This window comes from Mastigoproctus giganteus, chromosome 8 (assembly GCF_048544385.1).
Source record: "Mastigoproctus giganteus isolate SK-2022 chromosome 8, ASM4854438v1, whole genome shotgun sequence".
In the NCBI taxonomy this organism is placed as follows: domain Eukaryota; kingdom Metazoa; phylum Arthropoda; class Arachnida; order Uropygi; family Thelyphonidae; genus Mastigoproctus; species Mastigoproctus giganteus.
This window is the reverse complement of record NC_143582.1, coordinates 157,495,883-157,511,987: the sequence shown is the minus strand read 5'-3', so window position 1 is coordinate 157,511,987 and position 16,105 is coordinate 157,495,883. Positions and strand designations below refer to the sequence as shown.

The following is a 16,105-nucleotide window of genomic DNA, read 5'->3' as shown; positions in this document are numbered from 1 at the left end:
GGGTTATTTCTTTCTCTGTGACATTCAATAGATCCCAATTGGATATAACACCTTTAGACATATTTAGGGTTGTGTGGGGAAATATTTTTACTAGGATTCAGTGAAGTTTGCAAGTTGTAGGTTTTTCACAAAGCCTAGAGTTCAGAGTTTCCATTGATAGGTCCCTGATTGCAGTCTCTTAGGAGATCCTGCAATACTTTGCAGGTGTTTCTGAATGAGGAAGGGATACAATTTACTTATACAATTTACTAGTCAGCGAGTGAATAATTAGAAAAGATGGGCAGGGTTGCTACATCTGGTCAGGTTTGGCCTCTTAGGATTGTCATTTTCAAGTTCCTTAAGGTATCCATCCATTTTGGGGTTGAATAATGATTTAAGCAGTAGGAGTATGTATTCATTTTGGTCTTTAGCCCAGAGTGAAAGCTGAGTGAAGAATGTGCAGTATACTGCAAACAAAGTAGCAGGTTATAAGCAAAACGGTGCAGTACTTTGCAAGATAAGCAATATGATGCAAATGAAATAAGGCAGTATGTTATAAGCAAGAAAAGCAATATGAGCTTGCAGTAAGCCTAGCTGTACATTAACACTATAAATTGGTTGATCACAATTACATGACACTGGGGCCTGCTATGCAATGAAATGAAATTTCTTTAGCAGAATGGATTGATTGCTTCAACAGTATAGGTGATATTAAGAAAGCTGTAAAAATTTTATTTGATAATTAATGTAGACAAAGATGTTGAAACTTCAGAACTAATAGATAAGGAAATTGTAGAGAGTCTGACAAACTAGACCAGAAATAACAAAGATGATGAGGAAGAAGAGAATGATGCAGAGTTTAACATGCTAACTGTAAGAGATGCACTGAATGTTGCAATGATATTAAGGAAATTTATTTCTTAGAACATCATAGATAACTATGAAAAATTAAAAGAATAGGAGAAGTCAATAGAAGAACTTTATTATAACAGTATATGCCAACCTTTTACCACACTGTACAGTATTTCTTTTATTTCATTCTTAACCTCACTTTTGGTTATGACTATTGGCTATAATAACAATATTTTTCTGGTCCCATGGCTGTCATTATAACCAATTCCAACTGCATGCCCAAGATGTTGAACATGCCCAAGAATACAGGGTATATTCTAAATTATTGCCGGGGTTTCCATGGCCTATAATTTTCTAACCGAATCAACAAAATAAAACTGCTTACAGAATATGGAAGTGTAACTCAAAAAGTTTTATTACCTATAGAATCAATACTGCAGAATGCTAAACAACTTCAACATGTGCACCTTTCGTGGCACATAAGGTGTCCAAGTGATATTCAATTTCCCTCCAAGTATTCTCCAGCATTTGCAGTGTAACTGTTTCGATTGCAGCAACAATTCTGAGCTTCAGTTCATCGAGGGAAGTCACAGGGATCTTGAACACAATGTCCTTCACGTATATTCCCACAGGAAGAAATCAAGCGGGGTAAGATCGGGTGAATGTGGAAGCCACAAAATCGGTCCACCACGCCCAACCCAGCGCCCAGAAAAATGCATGTCAAGAAATTCTCGGACGATAAGAGCCCAATATGGTGGTGCACCATATTGCTGGAACACCACATTTGGCTGATGATTTTCCAACTGGGGTAACGGATACTGCTGTAGCATGTCCAGATAGGTCACTGTTTTTTTTTCCGCAAAGTAAAAGGGCCCCAAAACATGACAAAGCACACCAGACATTGACCTTTGGACTATCTCTTTCGAATTCTCGAATGGCGTGAGGGTTTTATGATCCCCATATTCTGCAGTTATGACAATTTACCCTTCCCGATATGTAAAACGTTGCTTCATCACTAAATCTCCATCTCCGAAGGTAATTTTCATCAGCTTTGACGTTTGACAAATGTCTTGGGCAAATTGGAAATGGCGGTGTTTATCGTTTAAAGCCTGCACAATCTGCAGTTTGTAGGCATGGAGGTGAATGCGGTTATGAACAACCCTCAAACAGTTGTTTGTGATATACCTAACTGCAAAGAAGCTTGTCTAGTTGATTTTTGTGGGCTTCGAGAAAACCTTCACGGATTCAATCAACATCTTCCTGCGAAGTGCTCGGTCTTCCCGCTCCTTTCCAGTGCAGAACACTACCAGTCTCTTGAAATTGCTTTAACTAACATCGGATAGCATTATCTGAAGGTGCATCTTTTCTATACTGAGTTCTGTAATGACGTTGCATTGTGATAATGGACTATGTTTCAAAAAACCAAAGTACACACATTGCCTTCTCTCGAACAGTTGCCATTTTGAAGTAATGCCGTCAATATCTTTAAGGCATCGATGCAGTGAGTACAATATTGCCAAATAAAACTTTTTGAGTTACACTTTCATATTCCATAAGCAGTTTTATTTTGTTGTTTCTGGTTTGAAAATTACAGGCCACGGAAACCCGGACAATAATTTAGAATCACCCTGTATTATAACTTCTCAAAGCAATTTTTTGTTGTTAAATTAAAATTACTATTGTTTAATTTCAATGGCTTTTGTTGTTTTGTTTGTTGAATTATGATTTACTGATACCAGCAAACTGAATTCTAAGAACATCATTTATTTGTTACTTTTTTTTAAAAATTAAACTAGTTTTCCTAAGCAACATTAACTATAAGAAATAATCAAGCCAAGGATATAATTTTAATAAAAGAATATCCTTTGGCTCACCAGTGTCCCATCTGCTACTTTTTCTGGAGCTAACTTAGCAGTAGAAGCCTTGTCAAAACAATCACTATCTGGACCATGGGGGGTCATTGCACCATGTAAACTTGCTCCACCTGGAAAAAAACCAGCTTCCTGTAAACAAATAGGATACACTTTAATCATAGAAATGAAACTTTGAATATAAAAAAAACTAATAGCAAGTTTAATTCTAAACAGAATGGCAAATTAAACTGAGGCTTCCCCTCCTCCTGTGAAATAAAGAGTGGGATTTAAACAGAAAGTATTTACATCTAATATATTTAGTTGAACATCTCATTTAGAAATGATTAATACAGTTTTAATAAAGTCTGTTACAAAAGAATTAACAAACTAAGTTAGCTCTTGTTAAAATTAGCTGACAGTGCAGACGGGCTGCCAGGGCAGGTCATGGAATCTTGTCAATGATATATAGGAATTTTGCTAGCAGGGACAGGGAGGTGATTATCCCGTTATACAAAGCAATGGTCAGGCCACACCTAGAATACAATGTACAGGTCTGGAGGCCAATTTTTAGGAAGGATGTAGAGCTGCTGAAATGAGATTAGTGAAAGGAACAAAGGATTGCTCTTACGAAGAAGGGCTTAAGTTCGCAAATTGCAGCGCCTGGAGAGTAGACACCTGCGAGGTGATCTGATTGAGAGGTATAAGGCCTTGAATGGGTTGAGCAAGCTGAATGCTAATGGAATTCTTCCTCTTGCTCAGATTAAGAACTTGAGGAGGAATAAATTCAAATTGAGGAAATTCAGTTGTCGAATAGATGTGCGGAAATTAGCCATTAACCAGTGGGTAGTTGATTTGTGGAACAGACTTCCGTCTTTTGTTGTGGAAGTTGATAGCCTAAATAAATTTAAGGCTGAACTGGACAAGTATTTGAAATGAACAGAGGGGTGAAATGGGAGCATTTTATTTTGGCTGAGGCTGCATACGCTTGCTTTCTTGCATTGTATGCCTCTACTAATGCTAATGCTAAAAAAAATAAGTAAAGTAGTCCAAAAAATTAGCACATTTCTTGCACTATTTTGGCTTTCATGCTACAGCTTTTGACTAACAGAAACAAATGTCTGAAATCAGTGATAGCTGTGAAGAAAACATTTCTTCCATAGGCATCAGTCACTTCAGAATGAACTCAATTTGAGAAATGGAGTACTGAGAAATACACTTTGGCACCAATGACATTAAGAGTAGGAGATCTGCAGATTTATTTAACAAGTACAGGTCAATGTTGCAAAAAAGTTGTGAGTTAGGGTTAAATTTGAAAGTATCTGCAATTCTGCCCAGACACGACAGGAGGGAGTACATGATGAGAGCCTTGTCAATCAATTCGGCCTTGGAGGGAATGTGCAAGGCTCAAGGGGTAGAATTTTTTTCAGAGTGGTCTGTGCTTGTTAACAGGAGAGACTGCTTCTACAGGGATGGGATACACTTAAATAGAAAGGGTGCAAGAATATTTGCTGATGCTATTGAGGCAGTGTTAGGAGGGTTGGAAAACTGCTTGCTTGAGAGGGGGGGGATTTACAGACTAAAAGTAGCTGCAGGCAGAGGTGAAGGCGATTCTTGCACTACTTCTATTAGAATAAGCAGTAGCTTGGAACGAGGAGTGCTGGGGGTTTCAGAACCTATGGCAGTTATCATGAAACAGGTGGGTATATGGGATGTATTAGGGTAACTAAGAATAAGAATAGGTGCATGTATACCACTGCTAGAAGTATAGGAAATAAATTTGATGAATTTGAAGTTTGGGTCAAGACATCAAAGCCGGTTATTGTTGGGATATCAGAGACGTGGTGTCACACAGATATTAGGAATGCAGAATTGGAATTTGGGGAGTACAACGTGTACAGAAAGGATAGACAGGATAGGAAGGGAAGAGGTGTTATGCTGTTAAATAAGAAAAACATAAAATCAAAAGTGCGTCCAGTTGATATACATAAACAGTGCACTGTTGAGTCAGTCTGGTATGACATAATGAACAATTGTACAGAGAAATAAAGTGGGCTAGTAAATCAGAATGTTTTATAATGGAGGTTTTTAACTTTCCAGATATTGACTGGAACTTGTGGGAACTTGACAGCAGGTCACTCACACACTAGTAAGACTTTTGGGGATTTATTGGATGATTGTTTTCTGCAGTAACATGTTTGAGAGGCAACCAGTGAGAGTAATACTCTTAATCTGATTATCAGCAGTGATCCTTCGTGAATTAAGAATTTGCAGATAAAGGAACCACTAAGTGGCAGTGATCACAATGTACTGATGTGGTTACTTAAAGATATAATTAACATCAGGGGTAAAGGAAAGGGTTTTTGCTTCCGTAAAGGTGACTACAGTGGCCTTAGATAGTTTTTATTAAATTCTGAACAGTGGGATCAATGATGATGATGTTACCAACAGCAAATTCTAAGTGGGAAGCATTCAAGGAATTAATCGTGGAAGCTACTAAAAGTTTCACACCTATTAAGAAATATTGTTCAAGGTTTAGGCCTATATAGTTGTCAAATGAAGTAATGAGACTCATGTCACAGAAAAAAAATGCATGGGATGCATATAAATTATCAGGTGACACAGAAGTCTACAGTAGGTATAAGCTAGTCTGTAATCAAGTCACAAAGGAGGTTAGGCAGGCGAAGGCAGATTACGAGAAATCTTTGGCAAAGGATGCTAAGAAAAACAGCAAGGATTTCTTTATTTATATAAACCGTAAAAGGAACGTGATGAATCAGTTTGGTCCACTTGATATTGACGGTTCGATTGGTCCACTTGATATCGATGGTTCAACTGTTCATGATCCTGCTCAGATAGCATACAAACTGAATGAGTATTTTGCATCTACATTCACACATGAGGAATTATTAAGGTTTGAAAATTGTAGCAGGGTGTTAATGATTTTGTAATAACTGAGAGCAAAGTGGAGGAGAAATTGTTGAAGTTAAACATAAGAAAGGCACCTGGGGTGGATGGGATCTATCCAATATATAAAAGGAGGTATCAAAGGAAGTAAGCAAACCCTTAGCCATAATTATGAGAGCACCCTTGGACTCAGGGGAGGTCCCCATGAATTGGAGATGTGCAAATGTATCCCCAATTCAAAATGGACGATCAAAGGAAGACATGAATAATTACAAATCAGTTAGTTTAACTTCTGTTCTGCGTAAAATAATTGAGTCACTGGTTAAAGATGCATTGCAGGATCATCTAGACAAAACTGCAGCAATAATTCAGACACAGCATAGATTTGTTAAGGGAAAGTTTTGTCTGACAAATTTGATTAGATATTATGATGTGGTTACAAAGAAACTGGATATAAAAAATAATTTTGATATCATATACTTGGATTTCAGGAAAGCTTTTGACACTGTTGTGCATGGAAGACTACTGTACAAATTGGAGGAGAATGGTATTAAGGGTAAGTTGCTACAATGTATAAAAGGATGTTGAGTGGGAGAAGACAGAGGGTGGTAATCAATGGGTGCTGCTCTTCGTGGACTAATGTTATTAGTGAAGTCACACAGGGTTCGGTGTTGGGTCCACTGTTGTTTTGTATATTTATCAATGATAGTGATGAAGGTATATCAGGCTTAGTGTCAAAGTTTGCAGATGATAGAAAGGTTGGCAGGGTTGTTAATGACGGTAATGGCAGTGTGCTACAGCAACCCAAGCACGGTACTAAGTACTATAGGTTATAATACCTCTCGTGTTTGGGGTTCTCATAAAAAAAAAAAAAAAAAAAAAAAAAAGCAACAGGATCTAGACAATTTGGGCATGATGATCTGAGAAGTGGCAACTGAAGTTTAACATTGACAAATGCAAAGTACTTTATATGGGTAGAAGTAACCCCAGAGTAACGTACCAACTCTGTGGTACTACACTTAAGGTGGTAGAAAATAAAAAAGACCTGGGAGTAATTGTGCAGTCAGAAATGAAGTTTTCTGAGCAATGCAGACAGGATGCCAGGGCAGGTCATGGGGTTTTGTCAATGATATACAGGAATTTTGCTAACAGGAAAAAGGAGGTGATTGCACTTCTCTATAAGGCAATGGTCAGGCCACGCCTTGAGTACTGCGTACAGGTCTGGAGGCCTCATTTTAGGAAGAATGTAGATTTGCTTGAGCATGTATAGGGAAGGGCAACAAGATTGGCGAGGGGAATGAAGGGATCCTCTTAGCAAGAGAGGCTTAAGTTCTGCAAATTGCAGTGGCTGGAGACTAGGCACCTGCCAGATCATCTGATTGAGGTGTATAAGGCCTTGAATGGGTTGAGCATGCTGAATTCTGATGGGATTCTTCCATTTGTTCAGATTGCAAACCTAAGGGAACATAAATTCAAATTGAGGAAAGACAGATGTAGAATGGATGTGCGGAAATTTGCATTTAGCCAGCGGGTGGTTAATTGCTGGAACAAACTTCCATCTGTCATTGTGGAAGTTGATAGGTTAAATAAATTTAAGGAGAAACTGGACAAACATTTAGAGGGAATTGTTGTGTAAATTTTTTATTTATTTTTTTATTTTATTTTATTATTATTATTATTATATTTATTTTTTTTCTGGCTGATGCTGTATAAGCTCCTACACTTGCTTTCTTGCATCACATGCCACTACTACTACTATCTATAAAAGTTGATCAGATGCGCTGAGAGGTGGTAAATGAAGTTTAACATTGACAAATGTAAAGTACTACATATGAGAAGCAGTAATCTCAGAGGCCACTGTTGAAAAGAAGCCATGAATTTTGGGGAGAATTTGAAAGTGTCTGCAATTCTGCCAGACACGATAGGAGGGAGTATATGATGAGAGCCTTGTCGATCAATTCACCCTGGAAAGATTGTGCAAGGCTCAAAGGGGGAAACAAGGACTAATAGATTAACAGTGGCCACTGGCAGAGGTGAAAGTGATTTTGCACTGCTTCTATTGGAATGAGTAGCAGACTGGAAAACAAGATGCAGGGTATTTCAGACTGCTGGGAGTCATTGCAGTACAAGTAAACACATGGGTTGTGTTAGGGTAGCTAAGAATAGGAACAGGTGCATTTATACTTGCATGTACACCAATGCTAGGAGTTTGGTAAATAAATTTAAGGTATTGCTCAGAACATCAAAGGCAGATATTGTTGGGATATCAGAGATGTGGTGTCAAACAGATATAAGGAATTTAGGGAGCACGATGTGTACAGGAAGGATAGACAGGACAGGAAGGGAGGAGGGGTTATTCTATTAGAAACACATAAAATCCAAGGAAGTGAAGCTAGTCGACATCAATGGACAGTGCAGTGCCGAGTCAGTTTGGTGTGACATAAGCATTGGGAGATCAAAATTGAGAGTAGGAGTGTGTTATAGACCTAATGACTCAGAAGAGTGTAATAAGAAACTGTACAAGGGAAATAGAGTGGGCCAGTAAATCACAGAGTCTTATAATGGGGGATTTTAATTTCCCAGATATTGACTGGAATTTGTGGGTTTGTCACTCATACACTAGCAAAGCTTTTGCAGATTTATTGGATGATTGTTTTCTATATCAGCATTTTCAGGAGGCAACTAGAGGGAGTAATACTCTTGATCTGATTATCACTAGTGATTCTTCATGCATTAAGAACCTGCAGATAAAGTGATCACAGTGTGCTGAAGTGGGATTTACTCAAAGAGGTAACTACCATCAGGGGTAAAGGGAAGGGTTTTTGCTTTCGTAAAGGCGACTACAGTGGTCTGAGACAGTATTTAAATTCTATACGGTGGGACCAACTGATTATGTTACCAACAGCAAATTCAAAATGGGAAGCATTCAAAGAATTTATCTTGGAAGCTACTATGCTTTACATACCAACTAAGAAATAATGTTCAAGGTTTAGGCCTGAATGGAAGTCAGATGAACTAATGAGACATATGGCAGAGAAGAAAAATGCATGGGACACATATAAATTAATGGGTGACAGGGAAGTCTACGATAGATATAAGCTGGTCTGCAACCAAGTTACAAAGGAGATTAGGCAGGCAAAGGCAGATTATGAGAAATCCTTGGCAAGGACACAAAGAAAAACAAGAAAGAGTTCTTTTCCTATGTAAACTCCAGAAGGAAAGAGATGAATCAGATTGATCCACTGGATATTGATGGTTCAACTGTTGATGATCCTGCTCAGGTGGCTAACAAAATAAATGAGTATTTTGCATCTATATTCACCCATGAGGAGTTATTCAGGGAGGGGAATGCCAGAGGTGAGTTAAACTCTGGCAGTGAGCTAGATGATTTTGTAATAACTGAGAGGAAAGTGGAGGAGAAATTGTTGAAGATAAACATAAAAAAGGCACTCGGGGTGGCAAGGATCTATCCAGTTATATTAAAGGAGGCGGCAAACCTTTAGCCATAATTATAAGAGCTTCTTTGGACTCAGGGGAGGTACTCATGAACTGGAGAAGTGCAAATGTGACCCCAATTCACAAAGGAGGATCAAAGGGTGATACAAGTAATTATAGACCTGTTACTTTAATTTTGTTCCAGGAAAATTAATGGAGGCACTGGTTAAAGAAGCACTGCAGGATCATCTAGACAAGGCTTCAGTTATAGATTGGACACACTTGGTTTTTTAAAGGGAAAGTCTTGCCTGACCAATTTGATTGTATGCTATGATGTGGTTACAAAGGAACTGTATGCAGGGAATAACGTCGATATCATATATTTGGATCTTAGAAAGGGTTTTGATACTGTTGCACCTGGAAGACTGCTGAACAAATTGGAACAGTGTGGCATTGGAGGTAAATTGCTGTTATGGATAAAGGGATGTTTGTTTGTTTGTTATTTAGTTTTTAGGAGCATTATCAACTAAGGCCATATTTCTCTGGGGATATGCAGTGGTCATTCCCTGCCCTTTCCGCATCCTCCGTATTGGTGGTCACAGGCTCGAACCCAAGTCTAATCAAGAAGCATGTGCTACGCACTGCTGCTCCTGCCCACCTGGCTATGGAGCCGCCACATTTAAAAGTAATCCCACAGCAAGAAATCCCATGTTACTAGAAACAGATATATAATACAGTGTTTATTCATTTAGCATCAGAGGAAATTTATTGGAAGTAATTTCCCATTTCTATTAATAAATTTCTACTATCCAAAATAAAACATTGTAAATAGTGGGAAAATGTAAATACTGATAACCTAAATAAGGTTTCACTATAATTGTATTTTTATTATTCTATTGTTTCTACATCATCATCATCATCAGCCATTTTCAATCGACTGCAGGATGAAGGCCTCTCCAGCAACTTTCCAGTTCCTTCTGTTTTGAGCACTGGCCATCCATTTACTACTCAAAAACTCATGAATTTCATCTATCCATCTCCGCCTTTGTCTTCCAGGTTTTCTTCTAGCTCCTCTTGGGTACCATTCTGTTATTTTCTTAGTCCATCTGTCATCATGTCTTCGAGCTATGTGTCCTGCCCAAGACCATTTTAGTTCTTTAGTTTTGATAAGAATGTCCTTTACTTGAGTTTGCTGCCTAATCCATGTGTTTCTCTTCTTATCTAACAGTCTGATTCCCAATATAATTCGTTCAGTTCTTCGCTGTGTAGTTCTTAGCTTCTCTTCCATTCTTTTGGTGAGTGCCCAAGTTTCACTTCCATAAGTCATGGTGGGGAGTATACATTGGTTCATTATTTTACGTTTCAGACAAACTGGGATATTGCTCTTCAGTATGTGACTATATTTCCTGAATGCTATCCATCCAAAATTTATTCTTCTCTTGACTTCCAGCCATTTATCATTATTACAGCTAATAACTTGTCCCAGATAAGTATATGACTCCACCTTTTCAATTACTGCTCCTTCAATCATTATTTCCCTTTCCGTGGCATACTTGTTCATCATTACTTTTGTTTTAGCCATATTCATTTTTAGTCCAAAATCCTTACTAACTGTGCATAACTGATTAAGATTTTCCTCTAATTCTTTGGGATCGTGACTTATGACCACAATGTCATCTGCAAATCATAAATGGTTTAGGTACTCTCCGTTCACATTGACTCCGTTCTGCGACCAGTCTAATCTTCTGAAAACTTCCTCAAGGGCAGCAGTAAACAGCTTCGGAGATATTGTGTCTCCTTGTCGAACTCCTTTCTCGATTTTAAATTTGCTACTGTCTTTGTCTAGTCTAATAAAGGATGTAGCACGCTCATATATTTTCTTCAAAATCATAATATATGGAGTATCTATGCCTTGTCTTTCCAGTGCCCGAAACATTGCCTTATGCTGCATGGAGTCAAATGCCTTTTGACTCCATACAGATCCCCTGCTCCTTGTATAATTCTCTATAGTAGTCTTCTGCTATTTGAATTATGCCTTCTCTGCTGTTTATAAGTACACCATCGCTATTCTTCAGTTTCAGTATCATTTGTCTTTCTGTATTACTGCTCATGGCTGCTGATTTAAATCCTTTGTTTTCCCGTAATGCTTGTTCTACTTTTCTTGTGTTAAATCTTCTCATGTCCTCTCTGAGTCTCTTTCTAATGGCTTTGCATAACTCAGTATACTCAATTTTCTCCCTGTCAGTGTTTTTCTTGCTCTTCATTTGTCGTCTTTGGTTCATCATGACAAGTGTTTCTTGACTAATTTTTTCTTCTTTGGATTTCTGTTTCCCTATAGGTTTCTTGGGCTTTATCACTTTCAGAAAGTTGTAATATTCCTCGTCGATATCTTGGTCCTGAGCAGTCTGCAGAAGCTCAAACTTGTTCTTAAGTTCCAGTACATACTGCCTTTTCTCCTCCTCTGTTATTTCAAAGACCTTTATATTATTTACTCGAGTCAGTTTTTTCCTTTCCTTTCCTACATCTATATCAAGTGTACATCTTACCATTCTGTGATCACTTCCAACATTTACCTTATTCAGGACGGTAACATCATTCACAATATATCTTCTGTTAGTGAGGATGAAGTCGATTTCATTAGTTGTTAATCCATTTGGACTCTTCCATGTCCACTTTCTGTTCACCCTTTTCTTGAAAAAAGTGTTCATTACTGACATTCCTTGAGATTCTGCAAATTCCACAAGTCTTTCACCAATTCCAAAATTTCCTATAGTTCCTCTTTCTGCGCTGTTTTGCCTTTTTCCAACCTTAGCATTGAAGTCTCCCATAATAATAGTGTAGTGGGTTTTCTACTCATCTAGAAGACTCTCAATTTCAGTGTACATTTCTTCAACCTCTTCATCATCATGGCTCGATGTTGGTGAATAAATCATTATAATCTTTAGCTTGTACCTCTTAGAAATCTTGAGTATTAGTCTTGACACCCTTGGTGATGTACTTTTGAATTCCAAAATGTTGTTTTTAAAATCTTTATGGACCAGAAACCCAACTCCACCTTCACTCCTTTCACTGTTTCCATTGGTGTACAGCAGATTTCCACTTGATAAACTTATAAGTGATTCATTTCTTCTTCTTGTTTCAGCCAAACCGATGATATTCCAATTCACATTTTCCAATTCCTTTTCCAGCTCTAATATCCTGTCTTCACCGATGAGTGATCGTACGTTATAAGAGGCCAAGTTCAATTTCCGTGCATGGCAGCCTGGTCGTACCCAGAGATTCTTAGCACCCTCTGCTTCCACTCTGATCCTCTCGCTGCCGTAAGAGGGAGAGTGAAAGCTGCTGGGGACTGAGGGCCATTTGTATTGTTGTGCTCTCATTGCTGGAGGGTTTGGTCTTTTCCTCTTTACGCTGACCAGGCATCTTGAAGAGAACCACTCTACACGTTCGTTGCCACCTAAGTGACGTAACAGGGCTTACCATCGAGAAGGTGTGCATGAGTGGATTTTAGGGAGGCAGGCCAACCGGACTTCTCCTAAATCTTCTGTAATAGAGAGATATTGGATCCATCAGTGTTTTAGGCTGAGTGTCTGATAACACACAGGATACCTGTTCCCCTCTAAGCCCCATTGTTTCTACTGCTGATGATAACTCCAAGCAACAAGTGCAGAAATGTTCAGTTTATTTCTTTTTTATGTGGAGAAAGTGTCTTTAAAAATCCTCTTTCCATTACCAAAAATGGTAATAGTAAAGGTCTGGTAATGGAAATCCTCTTTCCATCAGCAACCTTTGAGGACAGGCTTTTCTTTGATTTTTTTTTTTTTTCTCTATTAAGCATTGGTCAAACAGCCAAAATGCAAAGGTAGATTCAAATATGAAACACTCCTTTTTCTATATTAATGTAATTTTGCTTAAAATGGTGCTCATGTAAAACACTGTTACAAATCTTTCAGAGCAAATCAAGCATTTATTTGTAGTGCAAACACACTGCTACTTTTTAAAAGCCTTTGTGAAAAGATTGAAATTTATATTTTTGATATCATGTGACATCTTCATGCCAATGTTTACATGAAATTCAGTCAACTGCTCTCAAGGAATGATACAGTGTATGTGCATAGCCAGATGACAGTGCAAGAAGACATAAACAGAAGGTTATTTATTCATTTGTTTACTACCCTAAAATATGACTCTCAAAAACCAGGCATCATGGAAGTGTAAAGAGCATCACTGCAATAAATTAATGTGTTGCAAGCAAGTGATTGCTGAAAAAATCATGCTGAAACATTTATAAGAGTGTTATTTAAAAAAATAAATATTACCACTAGTCAGTAACATGGTATTATCCAGGAAATAAAATAAAATAAATGTTCAAAATGCTCACACTAATAATTTCAAAATTGGATTGAATTAATCATGCACCTATTGCATTATGATTTTGGGAGTGACTGCTACTTAAACTGATTATGTAGTTGACACCTATGTTTATGTCAATATTATGGAACTCATATATTATTTTCTGCTGAAATATTCATAAATTCAAAAACTGAAATATTCATAAATTAATACAACTAGCAGATATAAGAATTAAAGTGATAATCTGATAATCATGAAAATAAAAACATTCATTAAACCATGAGACTGTATATCTTGTAGTAAATTACCTTTGCTTCGTATGATCCATAAATCAAACCCATGAATTCACTCATGCAATTACCTGTTAAAAAATGAATACATTAAAGATTTATACCAATTTTTGTAAAGATATGTTGTTTTTTATTATTTGTTGCTATATTATTTATATAATAGTCAAATTATATATCTCACTCACATACACACACACACACACAAATTCACTCATGCAATTACCTGTTAAAAATGAATAAATTAAAGATTTATACCAATATTTGTAAAGATATGTTGTTTCTTATTATTTGTTGTTATATTATTTACATAATAGTCAAATTATATCATTCACACACACACACGCACACTTTCATATCTGTTTTTTTTTTTATAAAGTTCATTACTTCCTGCACGACTCACACAGTTATATACTCAGTCTACAATTTATACTATAGATAAAACAATTCATAATGGTGCCCTTATAGCAAATGTTGGATTATTCAGTTATAGTAAAACAATTATGCAGTTAAAAGTTTCCTATCTGGCTTCAATTTAAAGCTATCACTTCTTACCAGGTTTATACAATCATTTTCATACTCACTATAGTTATACTATTGATTCAGTACTTCATAGCAGTGCCCTTATAACCATTGCTGGGATGTTTAGTTATAAGATTCTTCCATATTCTTACTTTATATTAAGTGTTAAAGTATTCTGGTTATTTTAATTTATTCTTCTTTACTACTGAACATTAATGTATTTTGACATCACTAATTTATTATATTTTCTACTTCTAGGATCATTTGATAATTATATATTTAATATGAACTTTCTCATATCTGTTCATTTCTAGAGTGTATTTTATAAATTTATTCCTTTCAGAAATTTTATATTATACACAAGTATTAGCATTAGTTGAGGCATATAATGCAAGAAAGCAAGCTTATACAGCAACAGCTGAAAATAAAAAAAAAAACCCTTCCCATTTCACCCGTCAGGTCACTCCAAATGTTTGTCCAATTCAGCCTTAAATTTATGTAAGCTGTCAACATTCACAACAACAGATGGAAGTCAGTTCCAGCAATCAACTACCCGCTGGATAAAGGCAAACTTCTGCACATCTATGCTACAACTGTCTTTCCTCAATTTGAATCTATAGCCCCTCAGGTTCTTAATCTGAGCAAGCAGAAGTATCCTGTCAGCATTGAGATTGCTCAAAACATTCAAGGTCTTATACACCTCAATCAGATCGCCTCACAGGTGCCTAGTCTCCAGATGCTGCAACTTTCAGAACTTAAGCCTTTCTTCGTAAGTGCACCCCTTTGTTCTTCTCACTAATCTTGTTGCCCTCCTTTGTACTCGTTCTAGCAACTCAACATCCTTCCTAAAATGAGGCATCCAGACCTGTGTGTGCAGTACTCAAGGTGTGGCCTGACTATTGCCTTATAGAAAGGGTTAATCACCTTCTTGTCTCTGCTAGCAAAATTCCTATACATCATTGACAAATCTCCATTACCTGCTCTGGCAGCCCATATGCACTGCTCAGAGAACTTCACATCTGACTGCACAATTACTGCCAGATCTTTTTCATTCTATACTCTCCCTGACTGTAGTAACCACACAGTTGGTAAGTTTCTCTTAGGTTACTGCTACCCATATGCAGTAATTTGCATTTGTCAATGTTAAACTTCGGTTGCTACCTCTCAGCCCATCTGCCTAACTTTCCTAGATCCCATTTCAGTAGCATACTGTCTTTACTGTCATTAACAACCCTGCCAACTTTTGTATCATCGGAAAACTGGGACATTAAGCCCGATATACCTTCATCAATGTCACTGATAAATACACAAAACAACAATGGGACCAGAACCAAACACTGGAAGAATCCACTAATAACATCAGTCCATGTGCAGCAGTGTCCATTTATTACCACTCTCTGCCATCTCCCACTCAACCATCCCTTAATCCATTGCAGCAACTTGCCCTTAATGCCATACCGCTGCAATTTGTACAGCAGTCTTCCATGTGCAACAGTATCAAAAGATTTCCTGAAATCCAAGTATATGATATCAAAATTATTTTTTCCATCCAGATCCTTTGTAGTAGTAGAGTGGCATGTGATGCAAGAAAGCAGGTGTATGAGCTTATGCAGCATCAGCCAAAAAAAAAAAAAATCACACCATTCCCTCCAAATGCCTGTCCAGTTCCTCCTTAAATTTATTCAACCTATCAACTTCCACGACAGATGGAAGTTTGTTCCAGCAATTAACCACCCGCTGGCTAAAGGCAAATTTCCACACATCTATTCTACATCTGTCCTTTCTTAATTTGAATTTATGCCCCCTTAGGTTCGTAATCTGAAAAAGTGGAAGGATCCCATCAGAATTCAGCGTGCTCAACACATTCAAGGCTTTATACACCTCAATCAGATCACCGCGCAGGTGCCTAGTCTCCAGCCA

At 37.4% G+C, this 16,105-nt stretch overlaps 1 protein-coding gene across 3 annotated transcripts in view; it reads right to left on the bottom strand.

Moving 5' to 3' along the window:
- hgo (homogentisate 1,2-dioxygenase) overlaps nt 1–16,105 on the bottom strand; it is a 431,143-nt gene that overhangs the window by 48,799 nt on the left and 366,239 nt on the right. For all 3 annotated transcript variants that reach the window (XM_090379845.1, XM_090379846.1, XM_090379847.1), the window contains 2 exons: nt 13,685–13,737; nt 2,706–2,834 (listed from right to left, as the gene is read on the bottom strand). In XM_090379845.1, the coding sequence (XP_090235971.1) occupies nt 2,706–2,834; nt 13,685–13,737 (182 nt within the window). The remainder of the gene's footprint in view (nt 1–2,705; nt 2,835–13,684; nt 13,738–16,105) is intronic.